The 25,653-nt window shown below is 37.5% G+C and overlaps 1 protein-coding gene across 1 annotated transcript in view; it reads right to left on the bottom strand.

Annotated features, from left to right (window-relative positions):
• Window positions 1-823: 823 nt before the first annotated feature.
• The window catches only part of LOC150098015 (solute carrier family 23 member 1), a 133,488-nt gene continuing 108,658 nt past the window's right edge, over window positions 824-25,653 (bottom strand). The window contains exons 8-12 of the mRNA XM_090406187.1: window positions 16,869-17,010; window positions 14,690-14,943; window positions 6,972-7,245; window positions 5,802-5,897; window positions 824-1,213 (exon numbers count right to left, since the gene is read on the bottom strand). Coding sequence (XP_090262313.1) covers window positions 954-1,213; window positions 5,802-5,897; window positions 6,972-7,245; window positions 14,690-14,943; window positions 16,869-17,010 — 1,026 coding nt within the window. The 3' untranslated portion in view covers window positions 824-953. The remainder of the gene's footprint in view (window positions 1,214-5,801; window positions 5,898-6,971; window positions 7,246-14,689; window positions 14,944-16,868; window positions 17,011-25,653) is intronic.

The raw sequence follows: 25,653 nt of genomic DNA, 5'->3' as shown, positions 1-25,653 counted from the left end.
GTGGAATAAGCTTACAGAGTCTGTTGTGTGTGCTATTACTGTGAATGAATTCAAAACAAAGTATGATATATATACTGTGCGAATGCTGAATAGTTCTTGACATGAGTTTGGGGCCTCCCTCAATGAGTCTAAGGATTCCTTGGAGTTGCTCGTAGTAATACTAGTAATAATAATAATAATACATGTTTCATTGGTGCTAGACCACCATCACGTTATTGGAGCTCTGCTGTAGCTTGAAAAGTTAAATTATTGGCCCCTAGAGCAGCTATGAATTGTTGGAGCATCCACTCTCTTCCCCAGATTTGGCTCGTATATGTATATGAGTGATTAAACAATCCTTAATCCATTCACAGAATTACAAAATGTGCTGTAGATTTGCAGATAACCTTTCTTCGGTAGGAGCAACAAAATATAAAAAAGAATTTAACATATTACATCTGGGTGGGAAGTATATAACAAACTGCTGATTACAGAGATGACATAATCTACGTTGATACAATTTATCCTGCATTAGCAAGCTCAAATCATCATACTTTATGGGTTTTTGCATATCGACTACAAAATCTAAATTTAGAAAATAATAATAAAATTGGTTTTTTCTTAAATTTTTGTTGATATTGTATCTTAAATAATATAATGCTGTAATGTAATGCTCACAAGTTTTGAACTTGCTAGTAATAGGTTAATTATATTGGTGTAAATTCACCTCTCTCTCTCTCTCTCTCTCTCTCTCTCCTGTGCACAGATGTTATAAAATTATTATATACAGATGAAACGGGGAATTTAATGTTTATCAATTTCAGTAAGAAAAAAAAACCGCTCATCACATTTTCAATTGTTGATAAAGATTTTTCATTTAAAGTAAGCCTGAGCTATTTACAAAGTCCTCACATATACCGCAGCGCTCCTTTACTCGTACATATGCTTTGCATTAGGCTTCATAGCTGCGAGGTTTACATCTGGGTATTTTGTTGCGGCGTTTTTCCTGCCGTTCCCATCTTTTTTAACCGCATTTTTTGAACTAAAGCACGAAAGCGAGCACTGTACACTTCTGTGGTGTATGTAGGGCTAATGGGAAGAAACTGTAGAGAGGTGAATTTCTGGAACACCTTATTCATATAAGGAATATTATAACACGAGTTTGAATCCAAATCCTGATAATGTCTGGATTCTTTATGATTCAGTTTTTTCAATCCCCGTTCTTCATCTGTTCCTGTTATAAAAATCAAATAAAAATAATGTTTAATATTCCCAAATGTGGTAATATATAAAGAGTAGTGATATACTATTCTAATTTTAAAAGATGCTTAATACTGGATGGGAGACTAAATGTTTCATTTAATACATCAATTATCAATTTTCTACATTCAAACAAAACAGCGAAAAACAACACAATAATGTAATAACAACATAGTTAACGTAACTGCAAATTTGAAGACTGCTCCCAAATATATTTTTTGAACTTTCACTCAAAAAACGCATTTTGCAGAATGCTGTTAAGAGTCACTTTGTCCATTTGTGCAAGAAAGCGACTTGGCATATTTAAAAGATTAGAGTTTAGAAACTATAGTTAGATATATCATACCATTTTAATTTAACTAGTTAGAATTACCTGAAAATTTGCCCTTGACAATAGCATGACTGTGCTATAACGCCATTGGAATATTGCAACATGCTGAGGTAACTTAAGGTTTTAAGGGGTGCTTAAGGATCAAAGCTATATAACTGAGAGAAGACCTCCACATAGCCTTTAAATGAATGCAGAGAACTGACCAGGGCTTCCGATTTAATGTCCAATCCTCACCTTCTCATGGTGCACCCTGTTAGGTATATATCTGGATACTGAACGGACGAGAATGGGCTGGCAATTTGGGATTTAGCAGACCAAATTCTATTCTTATTGGCTTAAAACAAAATTTCAAATGACGGTACAACATGACAGAATTTCATGCTGGCTGGGGCGTCGCCCAGTTAAACAAAGCCCCCGTTGTTTTTTCCAGGGAACCAGGGCAAACAGCGAAAAAGTCCGTTACTGGAACAAATCTGAAAACACACCCCAACTCATCATCACCAGAGTTAAAGATCGGTACTATCAACATAAGAAGCCTACATGGCAAAGAAATGGAGCTAGCTGAGAAATTGGATAAGCACCAGATCGACATAATAGGGGTGACTGAAACAAAACAGACCAAAACTGGTGAGATCTTTCTGAGCCATAAATACAAAATATTATATTCGGGCAATGGCAATCAAGGAAAAGAAGGAGTAGCCATAGTATTCAACATAAAATACGAGACTAATCTTCTTGAATTGCAGACAGTCTCAAGTAAAGTGATGTGGGCAAATATGAGAATGGGGAACTGGACAATGAACCTTATTTGTGCCTATGGTCTCACAGAAGGTTCTACTAAGGTAGAAGTGGAGGAATTTTTTGAGACTTTAGTGAAAACAACTGACACAATGAAAAAGGAAAAGTTGGTCATTGTTGGGGATCTAAATAGCAGAGTAGGAAATGATTGTCAGACATACAAAAATATTTTTGTAAAATTTGGAGAAAAGAGCAAAGCTAATAATAATGCCAAATACCTGTTGGATTTATGCTCAGGACATGGACCAAGCAGAAATCCAATTATTGTTGTTATTGTTGATAGTTATGTTTTCTCCCTGATGGAGGACACCTGAGTGTACAGAGGATTTGAAATCGGAAGTGATCACCATTTAGTCTTGAGCAGGATAAAATTGAATTTCATATTGAAAATAAGAACATGTAAGAACGTTTTAAAGATAATCAAAGTTAAGTAGCTCTGAGATGTAAACTGTAGACTAAAATACATAAATATTATTCAAGAAGAAATGAAAACATTTGAGAACAGGAACCAAACCTTGGAGATTCAGTGGCAAGTCCTGAAGAAAACTAATTGATTCAGGCAGAGAAGCATGTGGTGAGGTTGTTTGCAAGGATAGAAAACTTAGAACTCCATGGTGGACACAGGAAGTTAAAGAGATAGTGAAGGAAAAGAAGAAAGCATATTAAAATTTCCTGGCAAATAAGTCAACTTGTGTACTTAGAGAATACAGAGACAAATATAAGAAACTTAAACACTGTGTAAAACTGGCCAAGCAAAAGTCATGGGAGGACTTTAGTAAGAACATAAAAAATAAATATCAAGAAGGTGGCAAAATATTCTGGCGGTTGTTGAAGAAGCTATAAAATTAATTGGAGATGGTAAATGTGACATTAAAACAGGAGAAAACTATATCCTTGAAGTATGGAGCAATTACTTCAATTGCTAAATGAAACAAGCAGTAATGACAGCACACGAAAAAAACACTGACCAGGCGTGCAGTCAGGAATACATATCCAAATTTGAAGTAGAAAAAGTCATCAAAAGCCTGAAATGTGGAAAGGCATGAGGAGTGGATGATATTCGGGGGGAAGGATTTTTATGACTGTAGAAATGTCTGAGCAGGTTTGGTTCTTCACACACACACCGGTGAACTCGGCTTACACCGACGCTGTGCGCGCCGATGAACCAACGTCGTGGCGCGTTGAATGAAAACGTTTTGGCACAATCTTGTTTTATGTATGTTCAATACCCATACAGTTTTACTCCAAGCATTCAGCCAATAACATCACATAACGAATAAAATCGTTTTGGAACAATCCTGTACTATATTATTTGCGGTAACTCACAAATATTTTTCAGCTTTTTATTTATGATAACTTTTTTTTTCACATACATTCTCTCACAAATTTGAGTTGTATATTTTGGATGTTTTTAATACAGCATGTAATTATTCTGCGGCCCACTTGTGGGCGGTACTATCCAGGTTGAAGACCACTGATACAGACGAAGCTCTTTGCTTGGAATGACTTACATGTACCTTACTACCACTGAATTAAAAACTTTTATTTAATACTGTATTTCCTTATAGGCATGCGACTCCTAGTACCGAACCTCTTCAATTCCCCGCGTATAATTCGGCAAGATATGGGTCGCGAACACCCTTCATTAAAAACTTGGGTCAATCGTACACAACAGAATGTGTATAATTTGCATGGACGAACAGAACTTCCAGTACACAGGAAGTTCTGTTTGTCCATACAAGCCTTCTCAGACGAGACGACTGTCTTAGGAACACTCGTACGCCTCTTAGACAAGGAATGTGATTTTTTTTTCTGATTAAACGCCCGGGATGTCTCACCTTTTGGAAATACTCGCTTTTCCCAAAAGCGAGTATTTCCCAAATTACTCACGTGACCAAGTATTTTGCATATACGCTGTTTAAGTGACGTTTATATACTGTAAAATCTCGATAACCGTTTCTAATGTAGTGTCCGATATGTGTACTTTGGGATGCTCTCTAGGACGCGAAGAACTTTAACAGTGGTTTTCAACTTACGGTGAGAATTAGCCATCTCATATGGTGGTGTCAGGTTTTTTCCATCCACAATCGGGCAGACTGCCCAGGAGAACACACGCATTTACATACAAATTATACTTATAGGTACAAGGCTAACTACTTTTTCATACAATTATTGCTACGAAGTCCCCGGGGGACTTAGAAGCTTGAAATGCCTGTTCGTATAACCCATGATGATAACATCTGGAACTACTACCTTTCGCTTCCATAGTCAGACTACTGTTTTAGCTCCCTCAATCCAAACATCTTGCTCTAATCGAGCAACGAAAAATATATTCATGTTGGAAAGGCCTGCATTCAAAAATCATCCGATTATTCAATCTGTGGTTTATCAACAAGTTCACCAAGAACTCCAGTTTTATTACGGAGTTAAATTCGATAGTTTTTTCAACATTGGAAGCAGCAGTTTTCGGTATAACTGAAAACTCGTATGCACGTTAACATTAGATCTGAATATGGTTTCTAAAACCGAACAACTGAATTAATTTCCTTTCCATTTCTCCAGTTATAGATCCATAGCTATAATTAGCTATCTATCTGTAACTGGATTTATTTAACTTAACTTAAATTTAATTTAATTTAGTTTAATTTAATTGCTTAAATTATGCTTTCGAAACAACACCGTTTTAATTTACTCTTTGTTAAAGTTTTTTTTTTTTTTTAATTTCGCCTTTGAGGAAAATACTTTATCAATGACACCTAGCACTATCTTACTAAAAATATTGTTTTTCGAAACTTAATATAGTCATTACTTAGAATATAATAGATAATTTATTAGTCAGACAAGTTCAGTCATTTCCGTATATTAAGATTGCAATGTCCTGATACATTACCAAAATATACAGAATATTAAAGCTAAGAGTTTCACAATTCTAGACTGAATTGTTTTAATTTTTAGAGGGGGGGGGGGGGTTTCATCGACCTGTATGAAATCAACATCCTGCTTAGTGGGGATTGAGTGAAAAAGATATCAACTTTTCATTGCCACGTTATTGGATCATTCAAAATATTTTGAATTTTCCCATAAAAATGTGAAACTGCTCAAATAAAAAAAAAATGTCGAAGCTCTTCATTGATTGTGCATTCAAAGACAAATGTTTCATTTTTTTCGCAATTAAATTTACCACGTTTCTTTGTGGCTTGACCACAAACAAACAGTAATACATTTGATGTCAAGCCACAGAGGAACGTGGTAACTTCGTTCTTCGCGTCCTACAATCGAGTTCCAATAACAAAAAAGTTAAGCAGAAAGATACTTTTACGAGCAATTCCAAGTAACATTAATAAAACTCATAAATTATTCTACATTATTTTAAGCTCCCATCCTGATTGCTGAATTGAAGATATACGTTTCAGATATTTGAATTGCCACGTACCTGGAATGGTATTGTCTAGCAAACACCCTAAGAATCCTCCAACGAACATGCCAGTGCTTAATAGTACAGCAACAATTTCATTCACTGTTTTATTTCCTAAAAAAAAATAGTGTGCCAATTTTAAAAATTCATCACTTCAAAATGCATATTAACAACTAAATGTCTTAGTTTTAATCATTAAAAAGTAACTAATTGTATGTCTATTACATGAATCAAAGGAACACGTTATTTCGATGATAAGTCCTATTGCAACCCACCAAAAGATTTCGATGAGTGTATATTCTACAAACGATAATATGTGATCGTTCCATTACGAGTGATGTACCCCATACAACGTGTTCATCTTCTCGAAGTTGGACTTATGCCAATGTTTTCTGTAATTGATTCAGTGCCAATCGTGAAATATATTCACATATTTTATTCTGTTATAAAACTCAGTTCACAAGTGACGATACTAGCAATACTGACAGTTTAAGAGTGTGGTATGAAATATATAGTCACTTCCCCTTTAATGTGTAGCATGGTGTCCCTTAAGATAAGTTCATTGTTCGGTTATGATGAGAACTATTATGTTATGTACCTTGGGATAGAGTGTGTTGTTCCTATGTTCTTGCAGTACGATGAAGAGCTACAACTGCAATATTTTCTTGTGTTGAAAATGTACTCGTCATTTGTTGATCGCTTTCCTGTCTGTTGGATCGGTCATTATGCCCGACAGACTTTGGATTTTCATCTATGGGCATGAAGACCTGGTGAGTCAAACAATACTAGAAGCACAACGCGCAGTGCTCGATCGATTTTGGATGCTACAATCTATAAATAAAACATAAGGAAGTAATGTGTAAGCTTCTCGTACATACGCTGACGAGTTGCACTGTATATTGAGTCGGATCGCAATGCTTTCGAGTACCTACTTCAAACATGAACTGTAAATTCTGGAATAGACACTTTACCGGTTAAATTTCTTCTTATACTTAATTTTATCTATGGAAAACTCTATAGAACTTTTTAATAATAAACAGTCATAGTTCAATAACCGTTTATTCACAAAGAAGATTTTCAAAAAAAAAAAAATTGAATTTAGAAAAGAAAATGGATTAATTTGTTCTCAGTCTATAAAGTTTGAAAGAATAAGTTAAAGAAACTTAATTTCAAAGCTAACAAACTAACCTGTATCTATATCGCCTTCATGTGCATTCATCCATTTCGGAACAGATAGTCCCATAAACATTGAAAGCCCAACAATGAAGAGATTCCTGGTTGAATTCAGATCAACATATTGTAAGTTCGATAATCCTACTGCAGCTACCATAGAAAACATAGTAAAAAAGATTCCTCCTATAATTGGTTCAGGTATAGTGGCAAAAAAGGCACCCACCTTTCCCATTGTGCCAAAAAGTATCATTATAAGCGCACCCACTTGAATGACTCTGCGACTGCCTACCTAGAAAAATTAGAAAAACTCATAAAACTTCAGTTAGAGTTTATTTCTTTTCTACGCCTGCACACACACAAGCACGAACGTACGCATGCAAGCAGACACGCACACACACACACACAGTCTCATCTCTGAATATTAAAAACTTCTGACCAAAACTACATGTATTACGTAAAGTACTGTGCATGATTTTAGAATGAGAGTAAGTTCCTTAGTTTTTTGTTAAGTCAATACCGGTAACCAATGGGGACAAAGGCACAGTACTTGCTCAACGTTCTTATTTTTAACAAGAACGTTGAGCTAGGACTGAATGAAATACTATGTCATATCTATTTTGCTTTTCAGAATTATGATGATTTATTAGTATTATCTATGTTAGTGTAATCCATGAATTATTACTATAAAAAATGCTGCTAAGGGGTGATTTGTGTTTATTGTCTGTGACATGGTGATTACTTATGTTGAAAATAAATCTCGGAACATATCTCCTATTAGGGTTACCAAGCAATTTTATAAACTTGGTTATTTTACTCCTAATCCCAAGTAAGCAAACAGTTAAGTTTGCGCTTGAAACGTTTCGGGGGCAAACTTAACTGTTTGCTTACTTGGGATTAGGAGTAAAATAACTAAGTTTATAAAATTACTTGGTAATCCTAATATACATTATTCCCAAGGTAAAAAAAAAAACGTATTTACTCTATATCTCCTTCAGAGATTATTCAAAATAAATACACCTTTAAGCAACTTGCATAGGAAAAGTTGATAAGGCTCTGCTTGGGGATTGGTTTTTACCAGATCACACAATATGGAAATTTCTGAAGATTCTGCGCACTAAACACAATCCCCTACCGCCCATGCAAACTGCTCATGGAACGGCGCACACGGATAAAGAAAAAGCAGAAGCAATAGCAGAAAACCTAGAAAAACAATGCAGCCCGTCATATGATAATATAAACATCACCCACATATATAAAGTCCACCAGCAGGTCAAGCGTACCTTAAATCAGTCCGAAGACAAACCAGCCAGCATCACCCCCACTACTCCAGTTGAAATAACCAACATCATAAAACATCTAAACAACAAAAAAGCTCCAGGGCCAGATGGAATTACTAACAGAATCATCAAATTACTTCCTAGAAAGGCTATTATGCACCTGGTTAACATAACCAATGCAATATTGAGGATACAACACTTCCCCTCTGCATGGAAAACAGCAGACATCATACCAATAAAAAAGCCAGGAAACAATCCGCAACTCCCGCAAAGCTACCGTCCAATAAGCCTGCTCTCCAACCTGGGAAAGATTGCTGAAAAAATTATCCTTTCAAGACTACAAGAAAAATCAGACCAATTAGGAATAATTCCAAAATAACAATTTGGCTTCCGCCGTGTACACAGCACAGTGAAACAAATACACAGAATAGTGGAGCATATCACTCAAGGATACAACTGGAACCTTCACACAGCTGCAGTTTTTCTGGATATTGCCAAGGCCTTTGATAAGGTATGGCATCAAGGATTACTCTATAAACTCATTCAGGCCAACATACCAACAAACCTTACCCGTCTAATAAAATCATACCTCACTGACAGATCCATGCAGATAAAAATAAATGGCACCATCTCAACTAGGCGCAAAATCCTGGCAGGAGTACCTCAGGGATCTCTTTTGGCTCCTTTACTTTTCACAATCTACGTGGCTGACATTCCACAGAACCTGAGGACTACCATCACAGCCCTATATGCAGACGACACAGCCATAATGACAAGATCTCTCCGCCCACACCTGGCCATCAGTCGTCTGCAGGATACTATCACAAAGCTAGAGAAATGGTTCTCCGACTGGAGGATACAAGTAAACCCCGTCAAAAGCTCAGCTATACTCTTCACCAGACGCAAAGCCTTCATCCAAGATGATATTGAACTTCTCGGAAAAAAGATACCATGGCAGGCAGAAGCCAAATACCTTGGAGTACAGCTAGACAAAAAGCTAAATTTCAACAGCCATATCAAGCTCATAGGCACAAAGACATCCAGAGCCATAGCCCAACTCTATCCCCTGATCAATCGCAACAGCAAATTGGATAAACGCAACAAGCTGTTATTATATAAGATGGTAATTCGACCTGTAATCACATATGCATCCCCGGCATGGAGTCACACATCCAAATCTAACATCCAGAAACTACAGAGGATACAAAACAAATGCCTGCGGATGATCTTAGACGCCCCATGGTTCGTCAGAAACACGCAGATCCACAGAGAAACCGGAACCCCTGACATCCGTTCTCTCCTTCATGACCATGCGGAAAAGTTCTTCAGCAAGGCACATTCTCATCCCAATCCACTAATCAGACAAGCTTCCAGTTATAGTGAACATGACTATCAAAAACACAAAAGACCCAAGGCAATCCTGCTTTCAGCAGAACAGAGCTAACTCCACAATTCACAAAGTGCGAGCATAAGTCTCACAACCTCCCCCATCAAGCTTCTCCACACAGATAAAGGGGAAAATAAAAAGCATTTTATGCTTCACCCAGCAAGCCAGTAACGTTGTTGTTGTTGTTGTTGGTTTTTACCTGTCTCTAAGTGGGGCCACCGTTGAGATTATGGCTCTGCTTGGTGGTGGTGGTGTGAACCTGCCACTAGATAGAGCCAATACTGAGAAGTTCTTCTCGGTGATGGGGTGAGCCGGTCACCGAGTGGAACAACACAGTTGGGCGATCTTTCGGGATCGTCTTATCTTATTTTTAGAGCCCGTTTCACTTTTACATTCAAAAAAGGTTGAAACCGGTCTGGGTAGTGACCCCACCCATAACATAATATATTGCAGTATACATCTCTTAGTGAGATGTGCTTTACATTATGGAAAATACTAAGAATAGTGATCAGAGCTTTATCCACCTTTACAATGAGCTTCCCTGGTGTTGCACCACCATTAGACTTGAACTACGTTTCAGGCGGAAACTTAACTGTTTGCTTAAAATAACCAAGTTTATAAAATTACTTGGTAATTTTATAAAATATATAATATAAAGAATCTTATAAAATTCTTTGTAAAAGAAGTTTTAACCCCAAAATAAATTCATTCGAAGTTCCTAAAAGTTTATGGGCACTCTTCTCCTTAATTTTGGACAATTACCGAATGGGCTGTCGAGATTAAACGCGGCCCTACTGGCCTTGAAGATAATCCACGTGAAGAACGTCCGAAAAGGGTAACAACACCAGAAATCATTGATTAAGTGTACGATATGATATTGGTTGACCAGCGAGCCAAATGTGCGTGAAATTGCTGAGACTATAGGCATTTCAAAAGAACTTGTAGGATATATTTTGCATGAAGAATTGCATATGAAAAAGCTTTGCGCAACATGGGTGCTCCACTTGCTCACAGCAGATCAAACATGCACTCGCATGAAAATCGCTGAACAGTGCTTGGAACGTTTTAACAAGAGTAAAACTGATTTTGTGCGTCGATTTATTACTACGGATGAACTTCGATTCACCATTATACACCAGAATCCAAGCAGCATTCAAAACAGTGGACGGAAGCCGGTTGTTCAGCACCAAAGAAACGAAGCCATGGCATCGGTGTTTTGGGATGCTAAAGGCATTTTGTTTATTAATTATCTTGAAAAGATTAAAACAATAAGCGGGGAATATTATTCCGATCTTTTAACTAGAGTAGACAAAAAATTCGTGAGAAAAGACTCTGTCTGCAGAAGAGAAAAAAATCATCTTTCATCGGGGCAATGCACCTGCCCACAAGGGTGTTTTGGCAATGGGAAAATTAAGGGGTCTGCACTATAAATTGTTGAAACATCCACCCTATTTCCCAGATTTGGCTCCCTCTGACTTCTATCCCTTCCCAAAACTAAAACCCTTCCTCGATGGTCTGCGTTTTTCTTCGAATCAAGAGGTGATTGCAGCTGCAGAGGGTTATTTTGCAGATCTTACTGAGAACCACGACAGGGATGGGATAATGGCGCTGGAGCATCGCTGGAATAAATGTATTAGTCTTAAAGAAGATTATGTTGAAAAATAAAAATAATTTTGGAATTATAAATTCTTTTTTTCATTGTTAGGGCGAGACCTTTTCAGTCCACCCACCTATTTCAACAGCTTTGGTAACAGTAACATTCTTTTAAAAATGATTGCACATATCGTTCTTAGGCAATGTTTAGATTATAGTCGTTGGATAGTCGTTTAGAATTTCTCAACGTAAATAAAACCCTATTTATTTATTCATTTTTAACACTATTTTGCGAAAACAGAGGATTTTCGAAGACATACAGCTTTCAAATTTTCAAATCACTATAAACTGGCCAAAAAACTTATTCCTATAATTGTAACGGCAACACTAATGGTCATTTAAGAAATCAGCTTACGCTTTTTATTCCATTATTACGTATAAGAGAGGGCCGTTTTAGCCTTATCTAACTTTCCGAAACTGAAGTTTATATACCTCTGCGGTAGTAGAGTTCGTTTCCATAACGGTAGGCTGCAGGAAGAATGACAAGTTCATTTCCAGTCGCTGAATAAAGAAACATTTTCTAAGCCTTTATTCGACAGGTTCCCAAATGAATTGATCCCTGCAATGGGAAAGCGAGTTTTATGTTGGAAACTAAAATGTTTCGTTCGGTAAAAGAGAAAATCGAACAGAGATTACACACACTACACTACTTCAGAAAATATTAGAATTAGGGACCATCTTCCTGTCTCCCAATGTGTGTGTGTGTGTGTGTGTGTGTGTGTGTGTGTGTGTGTGTGTGTGTGTGTGTGTGTGTGTGTGTGTGTGTGTGTGTGTGTGTGTGTGTGTGTGTGTGTGTGTGTGTGTGTGTGTGTGTGTGTGTGTGTGTGTGTGTGTGTGTGTGTGTGTGTGTGTGTTGTAGAGGATCGAAGCAGTTTGAAATATTACACCACACCTTTAATAATATCAAATGCATGAAACAAAATGTGTTAAAAACAATTTTGTACATGTACGAAAATAATATTATTCTGAATCTTAATATAGTCTGTTTTATTACTTTTAGGCAATGATACAGCACAATTCTAACAAGTCGGAGATGACTGAGAGAATCAGCAGAACGAAACATTTCCAGCCAGATTCCATTATAAAGTTATGATCAGTTCATCATCACGATTTTGTGAAAATTCAATTCACACTATAATTTGAAAAAATAAATGAAAACAATTTCATTTTTCAATGATAGAAATAGGATTGTAATTTTTTTTTTGAAAACCCCAAAAGGATAACACTTGCTATAATTATCTTAAATCTAAAATATTAGTAAAAAATAACTGTATACTACAAGGTAATCAAAATTAAAGTATCCCTGTTTAAGTTCTTGTAGAAGGCCATCTGCTGATCCAAATGATGCGACATTTTGCAATAATTGTGCGTCACGAGGTAGCGATATCAGAGGAAAAAGAGTAGTTCCAAAATTCACCAGCAGGGGCATTGTAAACACCAAATACATGGAATTTCCATATCATGTAACTCGGCAGGTTCCAGGAAGGTTTTAAAAGGGTAGACACGGGATTTTTCTCTTCGTTCTAGTTGTTAATACCGTCCACAATGATAGCATTAACCTTGCTCCAATGTGCTTTACTCGTAAAGCTGTATTACCTAAAAAAAAAGAAATAATCATCTAACGCCTTTTATTCTTGTAGTTACATCAATAAAGGGCTGTTTTATCCCTATCTAAATTTTTGGAGATTGAATCCACTGGTAGCCAATCAGAGATTGCTGGCCCAAGACTATCAGTAATTACACATCGTCTCCGGCAAGGACAGGCGGCTGAGAAGTGATGCCATCTCGTGATTCCTAATCCTAACACTATGTTTTTACTATCTGAAATTAGTCTGGGTTCTACGGTCGATGTTCTTGAGTTTACGGGACGAAAAATCCTAGTTTCGGAAAGGAAAAACAGTTTGCCAATGCCAGATATCGACTAACTCGGTAACCGCTTGAAAAAAGGCTTAGAAAAAATTCCTCAAGTCGGTGACCAGAATGGAAAACGACACTCTTTCTTCGAGCGGTCTAGCGCCTTGGACGGCACTAACCGCCATTTTCCCCTGAGCTACCCAGGTGGCTAAACAACTCCAATGCTGTTGTTGCTCTCTGTGAATTTCGTCGCATGAACAAATGTCGACAAGGTCCACTATCTATCTCCATGCGCTCTGTGACGAATGTTTATTCGTTTTGAAGAAACCTGATCATTGGGAGTTAGACCTGGAAGATGTCGCAAACCAATTAGTTCACAATAAGTGAATCCAGTTGATACTAGCGTTGTGAAGCATGCAACTAATAACGTCGTTGGTTCCTGCAGTGCACATGCTGTATCAATACACAGAGATATGCCTTACACAACTGTCTGGAAGGTTCTAAGGATAATTCTGCATTTTTACCCATTCAAGATAACCCTGGCAAATGAGTTGCGCCAGCATGACTATGAAAGTCGACTGACAAAGCTTTAACATACCTTGATCGAGTGCAGTTGAACGCTGTGTGGCTGTTAATGATTTTGTGGGGAGACTAGTCTCACTTTCACTTCAACGGAGCCGTGAAAACCCAAAACTGCTTGGTATGATGTACGCAAAATCTGCTGGCAATCCAATAAATTCCTTTGCATTCATACAAAGTTACTCTCTGGTGCAGGTTTACATAGAATATCTTCGTTTATCATAGAATGTTTCTTTTTTTGAGGACATTTGCCAGTTGTGTTTTGTGACCTGTTCAGTTACTTCCCAGAGGTATCGCGATATGATAAAACATTTTGTTGTGCCACAGCTACGGAAGCGCCTGTGCATGGATTCAATCATTTTCACGCAGAATGAGGCTTTTCACACATCGGTCGATCCGTACAGAAGTTTCTTCGAGAACATTTCACGAAGCCAGAGTGATCAGTCGTGCGTTTCACACTACATGTCCCCTCGTTCACCTGATATGACTCCTTTTGACTACCGGCTGTGAGGATTTCTCAGACAAAGTTTATCGGGAACGTCCTGATAACTTGTCAGCACTGAAAGACAGTATAGCGTAGCATGTGCGCTGCATCAGTCCCGACCAGCGTTTAACAGGATTCAGTTTGTGGCATACTGGAAAAGGCAGCACATTTGAACAATCCCGTGAATACATAATGAAAGTGAATAAAAATGTGTTATACTCATATATGCTTCTGTTTCTTTTCTCCTGTTTACACGCGCACGCACACACACAGAAAAATTACTACATCTACATTGGGTACATCATACCTTTGTAAACCAAATGAGAACCCCACAACACATAATTTTTCTTAAAATGTTTAGTAAAACGAAAGTTTATATCTGCATTAAAAGTATACGTTTTCAAATATTTGTAGATTGCATTGAAAACACAATGCAAAAAGTAAAAGTAAAATTTGAAAAGAAAACTGAAGTTTTCTTTTCAAACTCTTGCAATAATACCTTAGTGATTCCTATAGCTCCAATGTTTTCGCTGTACGATGTGAGTCCTCCTCCACTTCCCCATAAACCTGATAAAATGCAAGCTATTCCTTCTACGAAGATTCCTCTGTTGACAGCATGAACTGGTGGTTCTGGTGCACCAGACATTCGAGCACATGCATAGTAATCACCAACTGACTCTACTGCTGAGGCTAAGATACCAGTAATCATACCTAAGACAGCTCCGGAACTGACGGTTGGCACACCCCACTGTACTGCATATAAAAATAAATAAATAGGATATTAATTATAACGCCATTTGCATTATTATTATTATTATTATTATTATTATTATTATTATTATTATGTGACACCTCCAGGGAGTTCAAAGACTCATCGAGGGAGAGTGTGCCAGAAGCATCAAACGATTGATCCCCTCCCATATCCAATATTAACTATCAGTAAGTTTCTTTATCGAAGAATTTATCACTTATTTATATTAAGCAATTTATTATTTTTTTAGTTATTGAATAATTTAGTTAATAATTAGTATCATATTTCTTTATTTTTCCCCAGGAAATAAGATCTCCATTATCAGTGCTTGTGTGTGTATGTATGTGTGTATGTATGCGCGCGCGCATACTTACATGTACTTGTAAACAATAAAACACCTCTATTCTTTCCGTGAGAAAAATTCGTAGTACAAAGGAAGGTTATATATCGAATATACACTATGTTGACAAAACTATTTGAACACCTTACATTTGGACACCTTACCATGAAAATTTCGGATCCCATCACATGTAAATATTCAGAGAGTATCTGCATAAATCTGGTAATAAAAAGTGAGATGTACTGTATATTTTGTGCTGTACCGGATGTCAAGATACCACGTTCAGCTAAACTTACAGACCTCCTACTTTGGATGGTAGTTGGGTGTCACATCAATGATCTTTCTGTCCGTGATACTACCGCCCGTCTCAGTATAGCGAAATTCACCATTTCTTAAGTCATTCGCAATTAGAAAGTTGATGGTATTATCACAGCAAGAAAACGTCCTGGGAGTCCATCAACACTCACTGATCGTGTTGCACGAGCACTGTCTCGAAACGTTTGAGCATCCCGCACGTCATAAGCGGCGGACCTCGCAGTCAATCTGGAAATTGCTGCAGGGGAATTTGCTAGTAATACCTGTCCATATATAGTTGCATGTCTTAGTCTACCACTCCAGAGCTACTGCGAACAAGAAACACACACACACACACACACACACACACACACACACACACACACACACACACACACACACACACACACACACAACAATTCCTCCCCCTTCAACTCCAAACGACGTTAGGACTTGTGCCGTGCAAACGTCCGTGGACCGGATGATTGAGAAAGCGTTCTGTGCAGAATTCATCACTTTTCCAAATGTTTCACTTTGATGGTCGTGTTTGAACTTGAAAATTACCCGGAGAACGGTTCCGCCAAGACTGCATGGTTTTTGGCATGTCCGCCAATAGATCAATTCCCATCCAATTGATGGCTACCTGGACATCCTGGACAACTTCATGTTCCGACGCTGTGAAAGTACTTCTGTAGTGATCCTTCGAGGTTTCCACAATAAAACGTTGAAGTGTTTGATTGGACTACTCAGCCTAGATCTCAATCCTATCGAATATCTTTGGGACGAATTAGAACTCCGAATTTCCTCCAGACCACAGTGGCCGTCACCAGCATTAAAAATGGATCGTTGGCGAGGAATAAAAGAACATTCCTGTTGCGACGTATCAGAAATTGGTTGAAAGCATGTCCTGAAGGGTAGGTGCTGTCATTCAGGTCAAAAGTGGTCCCACTCGGTACTAGAAATATAATTAAAATGCATTTTTAACTGTAGCTAGATGTCCAAATACTTTTGTCAATATAATGATATATATTTTCACTTTATACACTATAACTATTTGGATCATGTAGAAATTAAATACGAAGTGACCAGAAATTAAACTGAAATCTGCATTCTGTTGAGTAAAATCAAAAATCAAAATGAACTTATCTCAGCAAATATGTTTTTTTGCAGATGTGCGTCTGCTTCAATAGTTCTGGCAACACAGAGTGGGTAATTTCCAGTTTCAAACAATGCATGTGAAAATGCAAGCATTTATGCCATAATACATAATGCAGAATAGGAAACACAACTTACGTGGATAGGGAATGCGAAACACTGGACTGTCGTGGAGAATTTTCTGACCAAAATCAGTTCTTGCTGCATTATTCTCAGGCAAAAAATCTGCTGTCGTCAAAATTGCACACAATCCCCATACAAAAGTGATTGTCAGCAGCACCTATGAAATAATTACTGTCTGTAGTGTAAACATTTATAATATCACTTTATTTAATAAAAGCTGATTAAGAAATATTCTTTTTGCAGTTCATCTTACCATTCCACGTTTTAAAAAATGTGTGACATAAGCATCAGGTCTGACGTTAGTTGAATATTTTCCATTTACATGTATGAAATGCTGTAAAGTCCCTATGAGTAATTTTTCCGGATACACATTATTGAGAATGCTTGGGGGGTGGGGGAGATGTAGCTATAACTTTTACGTTAAGTATTAACGAATCATAATCCTTTTATGAGAGAAATAGGGACTCATTTCCACAGAGGGAAAAAAGGTAGACGTCAAGTAAAAGGTAAGAATACCCATCCGTACCGACCATAAAATTCCGGAAGCAACAACTTGTGTACCTACTTCACATCTTCACTGATCAAGAACATTTTTGACTTCGGTACGAAAGACTTTCTTCTGGAAAGTCATCTGAACAAGTCTCAAAGATGAAAACACTGCTGGGATCTTGTCTGTACCTAAGCAGCTGTTTTTCTTCTTCAGATTTATAGCTGAAAGGCATAAAAAGCACAACTTCAGTTTCTTAATTAATATTTGGGAATGCTCTATTGAAAAATGTTGCCCATGAATATCTGTCAATTTCTAACCTAAGCATGGATGCTTTATGTGAAGAATTTTGTTTAACCCTCTTTTTCCGTATCATTCAAATATTCTCCTGTTGTTTATTCCCTATCATACAGATGGAAAATAGAAAAGTTTTTCATTTCGAAATTGGTTTTTTACATGAATAGTTTATTATTATCGAAGTCCTTTACCCATTATTGTTTTATATCTGTGAAGCTTTATAAAAGATGGGTCAAAATTAATTAGAAAAGGTCAAAGAGCTTGCTGGGGTACTGTCTGAGATAGCAGATGCTAGAAATGAATTAAAAACATAAATATTATTAACATATGAATTTTAATATTATGTATGTTTAATATTAATCTTTTAAGAGAGCTTCTCCTGTTTAGCTGTTACCAATCAGCATTCTTCTTGTAATCAAGTTGAATTATTAGTACAAAATGAATGCAAAATAAATGGAAAGGCTTCGGAAGGAGTTACTGAAATTGCTAGACAACGGATGACAACTGCTGCCATCTCGAGTTTATAATTTCAATTAGTATTATTATGCGGAATTATCTGATATGGTACATTTTAGTCGATTTTTAGTTAGCTGACTACAAACCGCTTTCTTCTTGAACAAAACATTCTTGTAAGCAGTCTTTAGAAAAATGAAATTTGTTTTCTATAAGAATGGATCGTCCTTGTTTGTATTCCTCAGTGTCTAGGTATGATTTACATATAGCATTACTGCCTTCTTATTAGAAAAACGGTAGTATTCATCAACGATAAGGATTTCCTGTGATAAAAGTTTAAATCAGAAGAGCTAAGCAATTACATAATAAATGAACACCTCTGAATTTAATTAGTCAAAATATCAAATGCAAGAAGCTAATTATAACGACGACAAAGGTTTGTTTCTTTGCTGTTATTGTATTGCATCCCAATGTGTAAAGGCTTCTTTCAATTTTTCCCACTCTTCCCTCTCACTGGTTATCCATGCCTAATAATTAATCGGTAATTAATTAAAAAATAAAAGAAACAAAACCAGTCACAGGTCCGAATATCTTTGAGTATATGTTCGTTCATCTGTAAAATCTTTAAAAAGCCTTTGCAGCACAGTGAAAGTGGTGCTTGTACCCATAGAGCCAGGTTGCTCCAAGAAACACCGTTCTAACTTCTGTTCTAATTGCCGACTAGAGGAATTTTTTCTAAGCCTTTCTTCGATCTGTTCGCCTCCAAAGAAAAGTCCCTGTTTACTTTCTGCCAAAGTAAAATATGATTTCACATAGCCATAGTTAACGAAGGACATCATAGAGAGAATCGGTAATTTTTCTTTTCGAAATTGTAAGAAGTTTGTTTAGAATAATACAGTATTTACACATTCTTTAACCTTTTTTTGTCTCGACGTAGGATTTGTTCATACACTGAGTTAGCTTTGCATTATAAACACCCACCTAATAACGCTTTGGTCCACCTCTCTGTGATCAAGCGTTTTGCAATCACAGCTCGCAGACGCATAGGAACAGATTCCACAAGTTGACGAACATTCTACATGCGTCACTCGACCCATATCCGCTGCAGCAACTCCGTCAGAGTTGCTGAAGCGGATGTGAGGGCTGCTGATCCCTGGATGATCATCAGTTCTCACATCCCATTCTAGCATATCCCACACATGTTCTATTGGGTTACATTGAGGAACTTTGGGGGCCAAGGCAATGTGGCTTATTCGTAGTTATGTTCCTCCAACCACTCTGTTGTTGCACGAGCCCGTGACAAGGTGTGTTTCCTGTTGAAAGATGGTACTGTAGTTGGGGTAGCCTGCACAGGTAACCTGGATGGAGATGGTCGCTAATATCAAAGGTCATACTGAGTCAGGACACAGGTGAGAGCAGTACATATGATAACTGGTTAGTAGGACAATCACAAACATCCATGCCCATGACGGGATTCAAACTCGCAGCCTCGTGGTTGGAGTGCGGATACGCTAACCACTCGTCCAACCAGGCTGGCGGGTCGCGTTTCACTGGTGGTTAATCAATGTGACTGTTGCACGTCTTGCTGAGATACCAGTCGTGACACCGAACTCTCACCTCTAGGATCAGCCTGTATCAACACTTGACATAGTAATATGGGAGCAACCAACAAGTGTCAAAAAGATAGTTGAGACCCGGAGGACACTGCCACTTGACCTCCGGGTCTCAACTATCTTCCCACAGTCAAATTGACATATGTCGTCACGTTTCCCAATTACTGACAAACACATACGTACCGCATGACATTATATCATGCGGTACTTCGTTATTGCCGTGCGAGTATGTAAATCGGCGAGGGGGGGGGGGGTTCCTAATGCAAAGTCAACTCAGTGTAAATGCTCGTTATCAGAATGAATACCAGCAAGCGTCTCATATGCACATAACGGCCACTGAATTAGAAACCTTTATGCAGATGTATACGTAAACATGCACTTACGTAGTGTATATGCAAAACACTTGGTCACGTGAGTTCGCGATATATTCTCTGCAAATATTTAAGATTACTACTGCTTAGTAATCGTCAACATTATTGATCACAATGCCATAAACAAAGTATAATTTGGAGTTCGATAAAGGGCTTATTGGTGCCGTCAACAAGCATTTATACTGAGTTCACTTTGCATTAGGAACTTCTCATCTGACTGGAGCCACAATTTTCAAACCACAGAGCTGGATGGTTTTTCAAAACTGAGATATCACGTGTGTTTAATGAGTGGGAAAAATAACCTACATTGCTTATCTGAGAAGGCTTGTACGGACAAATAGAACTTCCTGTATACAGTAGTTGACCGAAGCATTTAATGTGGCTATTCTCGACTCGTATCTCACCGAACTATGCGCAGGGAATTGAAGATTATCGGTACTTGGAGTCGTATGCCTATAGGATAGGGGTTTTCAACCTTTTAGACAGTGCGGGCAACATTAAAAATTGCAGTGAAACCAGCGGGCCACTAAGTTATACTGTGGTATTTAGAATTGTAAGATGCTTTCCAGATTCAAAAGGAACGCTGTGCATTTGATACTTTACATAAAATCCTAAAAAAATAAACTAATCAGCTTTAATAGCATAGGTAGGAGTCGGGTTCAATAAAAATAATTTTTCTTCAATAAAAAGAATTTAAAAGAAAACATTCATTTTTTATAATGTCAATGGCCAACTTGACAATGTTTTCCTTGACCAGTTTGTCGATGTTGGCATCAATGCTGGAAGTCGCTATGCGCAGAGTATTCTCGAGATGTTGGTCCGTAATCTAAGTTCTTGTCTTGGACTTCTCATACTTTATTCTGGAGAAGAACTGCTCACATAAGTATGTGCTTCCTAACAAAGCGCACATCTTCAAAGCATGCCGGCGAAATATAGGGAATGCGTCCTCAGAAATTTAGTCTTTGTAAAATGTAAGCGGGGGCACATTGAATAATTTTACTCTCAAAGAAGAATTGTTTTGGAGTTCATGCAGCTCCATTTGTACTGAGTATTGACACAATATCATTGAAAGTAAATCTAAAGAAGACTATTGGTTACGAAAATCACTAAATCTCTCTTCGAACTAACTTCGCAACACAGCTAATTTTGTAGCGTATTCATCAAGACACGAACAGTTGGGCTCAGCGAGAAGCTGAAAATGAGTTGTCTTTTAGCGAGTTGTGCCTCCCAAAGTTTGAGCTTGGCCACAAAACCTTTGTGATCAAACAGTGTGCACCAGTTGATCTTTGGATTGAAGCTGAGTATTTAGGCCATTCATATGCAACGAGATGTCGGTCACAAAGGCAAAGTCTTTCATCCACTTCGAATCGTTAAATTCCGCAATCGGATTCCCCTTGGAACTGCTGTATTCACTCCTTAAGTCAAAGACTCTTCTAAGAACCTTCCCTCTGCTCAACCAACGCACATCGATATAATAAACCACATCGCCGTGATCCGCTTCGCACTCTTGGGTCAAAAATTCTTCGAATTGACGATGATTCAATCCTCTTGCCCTAATGATGTTGACGACAGTCACAATAACTTTCATGACATTCTCAAATCCAACCATTTTCACGCACAAATTCTCCTGGTGGATTAAACAGCGGTAATGGACGAAATGTTTTCCTTCTAGTTCCGGTTCTTTCCGTAGCAGCGCAACAAACACTTCGATCTTTCCACCATACCAGGGGCACCATTAGTTACCCCACACTCGAGGTTGGTTAAAAGCTGAGGTCGAAACGCTGGAGCGTTTTCCTCGTGGCTTCAAGAATATCAGTGCCTTTCGTCGTTCCCTTCATAAGTACGAGCGCTAGTAGTTCTTCTGTCACACTGAATAATCAGTTGTGCTGTATCCTTCACATATGTGCAGGATGTCATGATTTTGACGCACGCTTCGCTCTCTTCCCTCTGCGTTTTAAACGTACCCTGCTGGCATTTTAAAGCAATTCGGAGACGGTTCACTTTGTCCACACGAAGCCGCCCTTGAAGGTGATCGAAATTGGACTCATGCTTTGTCTCATAGTGTCATTTTAAATTGTATTCTTTTGATACTGACTCACGACAAATTAAACACACTGGCTTATCGTCGATCGGCAAAAAAAAAGTACAAATTGGTCCACTTTTTATTAAAAATCCGACAAGAATCACTTGATTTACGCTTTTTACTCGTAGTCGCCATAGTGATGGAAGGTGAACCCAAAAAATGATCCAAAATGGCCGTGTAATGGTTATTATCCACTGAATATGTCTCACACTAATGAAAAAAGTCTGGCAATATAAAACCATAATAGGCTATGGCTGACACGACGAACCTGCGTATGCTTATACACGAATATCACACTGTTCACGACTAACTGACTGTGGATGAGATCCTCTTGTATTTATATGAAAATAACGAAGTATCGAGAACCTTCGAGGTGTATCTGGAAGGCTAGACGGCGTACTTGAACTACTGCTTCAGCCATCTACCTGCGACGTTCCTACTATAGTTCGCCCACCGATTCGGGACCCTTCGATATTTCTGCGTATGTCACAAAAAGGAGAATCCATTCCGATAATAGGGTAATCAATCCGTCTTCTGGGATGAGTTTGTTTATTATTACAGGTCGGAAAATTTAGCTTTTCTTTTACGAACATTGTAGTTTTTAAATTAGTACAGTGACAGACAAGAAAGCACGTGATTTCGCATGTTGACGACCAATTCGTACATCCTTCGTTTCTTTCTCCCCTCCAGAATGAATCGACTATTCTTGGCAGAAAGCCAAGCAGAGCTCACAAGGTGTGGCGCACTATAACACTTCAGCCAATTACCACGCCCAAGCTTACCGCTTGGGTATGGTAATTGGCTGAAGAAGCATGTCTATTTAATATCTATAGGATTTTATGTAAAGTATCGAATGCACAGCGTTCCTTGTGAATCTGGAAAGAATCTTACAATTCTAAATACCGCAGTATTGCTTAGTGGCCCGCGGGCTTCATTGAAATTATGTTTTTTATTTAATCCCGTTTAAATGTTTAATAGTTATTTTTTCAAAATGGCCAGCGGGCCACGGCAAAAAGCTCCGCTGGCCATGCGTTGAAGACCCCTGCTATAGAGAAAACCGCTAGTTTCGGCAAAAAACCGGAAAGTTCGTCTACGGTTGTGTCAGACACACCATCACTGAACACTTGAAAGAAAAAAAGTCATGGGGTCCAATGAGTCATACACTTTGTTCTGTACCAACGATTAGGCAGATAGTTTGGCGGGAGCCAGTGGCACACCCGGGATTTAATCTGTGGGGGGGGGGGGGGGGGGGAAGCGCGTTGAACGAATAAAAATATTTTTAATGCAAATTCAATACTGATTGTGTCATGTGGTAGATCCTAAACAGGTTTTAAGAGGCGTAAGGTAGAAAATGGCTTTTAACTGGCATATGTTGTTACCGGAAGCGTTGCAAATATTTTTTGATAAGTTATAGATGTTAGGATATATCATTCTGTCACACTTCGAAACTGTATGAATGGTATTTTTATATGGATCTATTGCAAATGGTTTTTTTAATTTTTTTTTATACCACAACTTGAATTCGGCGTTCAAAATTGTTGGATTTGCAGAATCCAACGGGCATAAAATTCACGCAACCGACTTAAATCTTCCATTGCACTTGCTGTTAAAGCATCTTTTCTACTTGGTAGAAGAGTAAAAAAAATATTTCAAAATGTTGCGGTGCTGAGTGAAACGTTCATGAAGTTGAGTCAATATTTTGTCAAAAAATGGAATGAAAAGAGTTCTCCTGAAATACTCTTCTACAGAATCGGCTGGAACATTGGACCTTAATGTTTGTTTTAATGCAGTCCTTGACCTTGTGGTGTCGATATTAAAATTATTGGCTTTTATACGTGCTTCATCGTTAATATTTTTAAAATAAGAATCTTTGGTGTATCCTGAACGGTATTTAATTGAAACACAACATCATCAACAACATTTAGGGCAATTAAGAGGCCACTGTCAGATTTTTGCATTATTTCGGTTCCATGAAAATTCATCGAAAAACGGTTAATCGAATGCAATTAATCGAAAGACAATTCATCGAAAAATCAATTCGCCGAATAAATAATTTAACGAATAGTAATTCGTGAAAAAATCAATTGATCGAATGAACAATTCATCTATAGGAGGTTTCTTGGTATAATATTGTACGATGGTTTTACAAATATCTCTAAAATCCATTCAGAGAAGATTATATAATGAAATTCATGTAAAAATTATTTTTCTGACTCCGTTACTCTCTTATGTTATCAACCATTCTAAATTTTGTGATTTGTTTTAAGTTTTCATGCCGCTTCACGATTAGAAATCACACGCTGCTGGGAGGAAAGAAACGACGCTGTCATTTCTACGATAACCAAGAACGGGGTAGCTGATAAACACTAAGACAAAGATATAGGTTTATCTAATACACTGTTCTTGTCATCTTTGCTACTTTAGACAGACTGGCCGTTCTGCTGAAATCATAATCCATAAATATCCGGATTATATAAGATTTCTGGATTCAGAAGGTTCATGCCATGCTTCTCATGCCATCGACACTATGCACACAATTCACTGAAATCAAACAACGATGTTGCACTACAACAGGTTTAAATTTCATCGTCTATTTTCTGAATCCTCTGAAGCTATACGCCACGTCCTGATCTTAATCAAACACTATGCTTATCTCTGTTTGGCGAAGTGATTTCTATGAATTGTTTATAGTTTGTTTTTAAATCACAACAAAACTAGACCTGCTTCTCTGGAATTCTAATAGTGTTTCCTCCTACTTGTACAGCTGCGACTGAGCACATGTGCACACGCTGTGTGACTCTTTCTTGCGTTCATAATTTAAATGTTGGAACCAGTCCTACTTTCTCTCTGAATGATGATCATGATATATTGAACGAAATATATAGGAGCATTTAATCAATTCTAGTTGTTTTCTTTTATTGAAAATATTGTACGATGTCTACCGCGCACGTCCCCATTAAACGTCTAGTAATTTCCCTTCTCCTGTTTCTTCATTCAGCTATTACGGAAACTTGAATAAAAAATACATCAGAAATGACTAAAGTTTTATAAATAAAACTTTCTCTAAATAATCCTAAATAGCACAAATATTCAGAAATTGGTACTCCGTATAGTATACGGAGTACCAAACAGTAGTCTCACCATATATTAGATTTAAAGTGTAAGAATAATTTATGTAAATAAACATCGTATATCTCGATATAATTATGTGAACTCAAAACGCAAAGTTTATTTTTTTTTTAAATTTTATATATTTTATATTTTCTATCATTTATATTTTATATTTCTTTTTATAGCCTTACAGAAACATTTAGAGTAGCAAAATCAAGTTCCATAAAGCTGCCTGCTTTTCTTAATTTTTACTATCCTCCCTCTGACTAATAGTAACTCAAAATAGGGAAAGGTAATGGTCACTTGGGAATTAATGAGTTGATTTGATTTTAGAGCAACATTAAGTTCTCTTCAGCAATAAATAAATAATAATTGGCTTTACTTA

Source organism: Typopeltis vanoorti, chromosome 16 (genome assembly GCF_054136105.1).
Source record: "Typopeltis vanoorti isolate ZY-2024b chromosome 16, IOZ_Tvanoo_1.0, whole genome shotgun sequence".
NCBI classification, from domain to species: Eukaryota; Metazoa; Arthropoda; class Arachnida; order Uropygi; family Thelyphonidae; genus Typopeltis; species Typopeltis vanoorti.
The sequence above is the reverse complement of the archived record's forward strand: the minus strand, read 5'-3'. Positions and strand labels throughout refer to the sequence as shown.